The 1,481-nt window shown below is 52.3% G+C and overlaps 1 protein-coding gene across 1 annotated transcript; it reads left to right on the top strand.

Moving 5' to 3' along the window:
- Nucleotides 1-302: 302 nt before the first annotated feature.
- Nucleotides 303-1,244, top strand: LOC142821232 (olfactory receptor 5M5-like). The gene has a single exon (XM_075912079.2). The coding sequence runs from the start codon at nucleotides 303-305 to the stop codon at nucleotides 1,242-1,244; it is 942 nt and encodes a 313-aa protein (XP_075768194.2).
- The last annotated feature ends 237 nt before the right edge of the window (nucleotides 1,245-1,481 follow it).

The following is a 1,481-nucleotide window of genomic DNA, read 5'->3' as shown; positions in this document are numbered from 1 at the left end:
GGCCAAAGGGAAGCTCCTCACCCGGCCCTTACAAGTCCCAGGTCCACTTGCTTGGTTTGTTTCTTGGCTGGAGCTCCCTGTCAAATATTCCCTCCTAGCCAATCTCCCCAGTGGAATGACCCATCCCTAGTTCGACTTTTAGCCAGCAGGCAGTGACAGGAGTGACTGTCTGAACCAGCCTCTGTCACATCTCTCTGGATGTCTGTACCCCCTGCCTGAGCCCAGTGCCACAGGCTGCTATATTGCAATGAATGTTAATTATTGCTCACAGCGACCCTGTTTCTGTCCCACAGACACACCCCATGGCAAGCCATGAACAAGGAAACCAAACATCTGTCACAGAATTTATCCTCCTGGGATTCGGGGATCTTCCTGGCCTGCAGGTTCCTCTCTTCCTGCTCTTCCTCGTGATCTACCTGGTGACCATGGCTGGGAACATCCTCGTCATGGTGTTGGTTGTGGCTGATCGACACCTCCACACCCCCATTTACTTCTTCCTGGGCAACTTGTCCTGCTTGGAGATCTGCTACAGCTCCACCATCCTGCCCCGGCTGCTGGCCGGGCTCCTGACTGGGAAGAGGACAATTTCCTTCACTGGGTGCCTCACACAATATTATTTCTTTGGTTCTCTGGTGGCCACAGAATGCCTCCTCCTATCCGTGATGTCCTACGACCGGTATCTAGCCATATGCAACCCGTTGCACTATGCAGCCCAGATGAGTGGCAGGTCTTGCCTCCAGCTTGCTGCGTGGTCGTGGATAGGCGGCTTGCTTGCTTGTAGTATAACAGCATTGCCAATGTCCCAGTTAACCTTCTGTGGCCATAACGGTATTGACCATTTCTTTTGTGACTTTATTCCCCTTGTAAAACTCTCCTGCAATGACCCTCTGCTGATGGACACGTTGGCATTCACAGTCTCCTTAATCGTCTTACTAGTCCCCTTCATGCTCACCTTGGGGTCCTACATCTGCATCCTCAGGACCATCCTCAGAATCCGCTCTACGATAGGGAGGCAAAAGGCCTTTTCCACCTGCTCTTCCCACCTCATCGTGGTGAGTGTTTTCTATGGAGCTCTCCTGATTGCCTACATGTTCCCGACCACCGACCTCCTGAGCGACTTCAAGAAAGTTCTCTCGGTCTCCTACACCGTCCTGACGCCCCTGGTCAATCCACTCATCTACGCCCTGAGAAACAGGGAGGTCCAGGAGGCCCTGTGCAAAGCTTGCAGGGAACTAAGAACATAAGAACTTCCACACTGGGTCAAACCAAATATCCATCTAGCCCAGTATCCTGTCTGCCAACAGTGGCCAGTGCCAGGTGCCCCAGAGGGAGAGTACACAAGAGGTAATCCTCACTGATCCCTCCCCTCTCACCCATTTCCAGAGAAACAGAGAGGAGGGACACCATTCCTACCCATTCTGGCAAATGGCCATCCATGGTCCTAACCTCCATGAATATTTCTAGCTCTTTTTTGAACCCTA

The sequence above is a fragment of the Pelodiscus sinensis genome, chromosome 30 (genome assembly GCF_052426305.1).
Source record: "Pelodiscus sinensis isolate ZL-2025 chromosome 30, ASM5242630v1, whole genome shotgun sequence".
Classification (NCBI taxonomy): Eukaryota; Metazoa; Chordata; order Testudines; family Trionychidae; genus Pelodiscus; species Pelodiscus sinensis.
The sequence above is the reverse complement of the archived record's forward strand: the minus strand, read 5'-3'. Positions and strand labels throughout refer to the sequence as shown.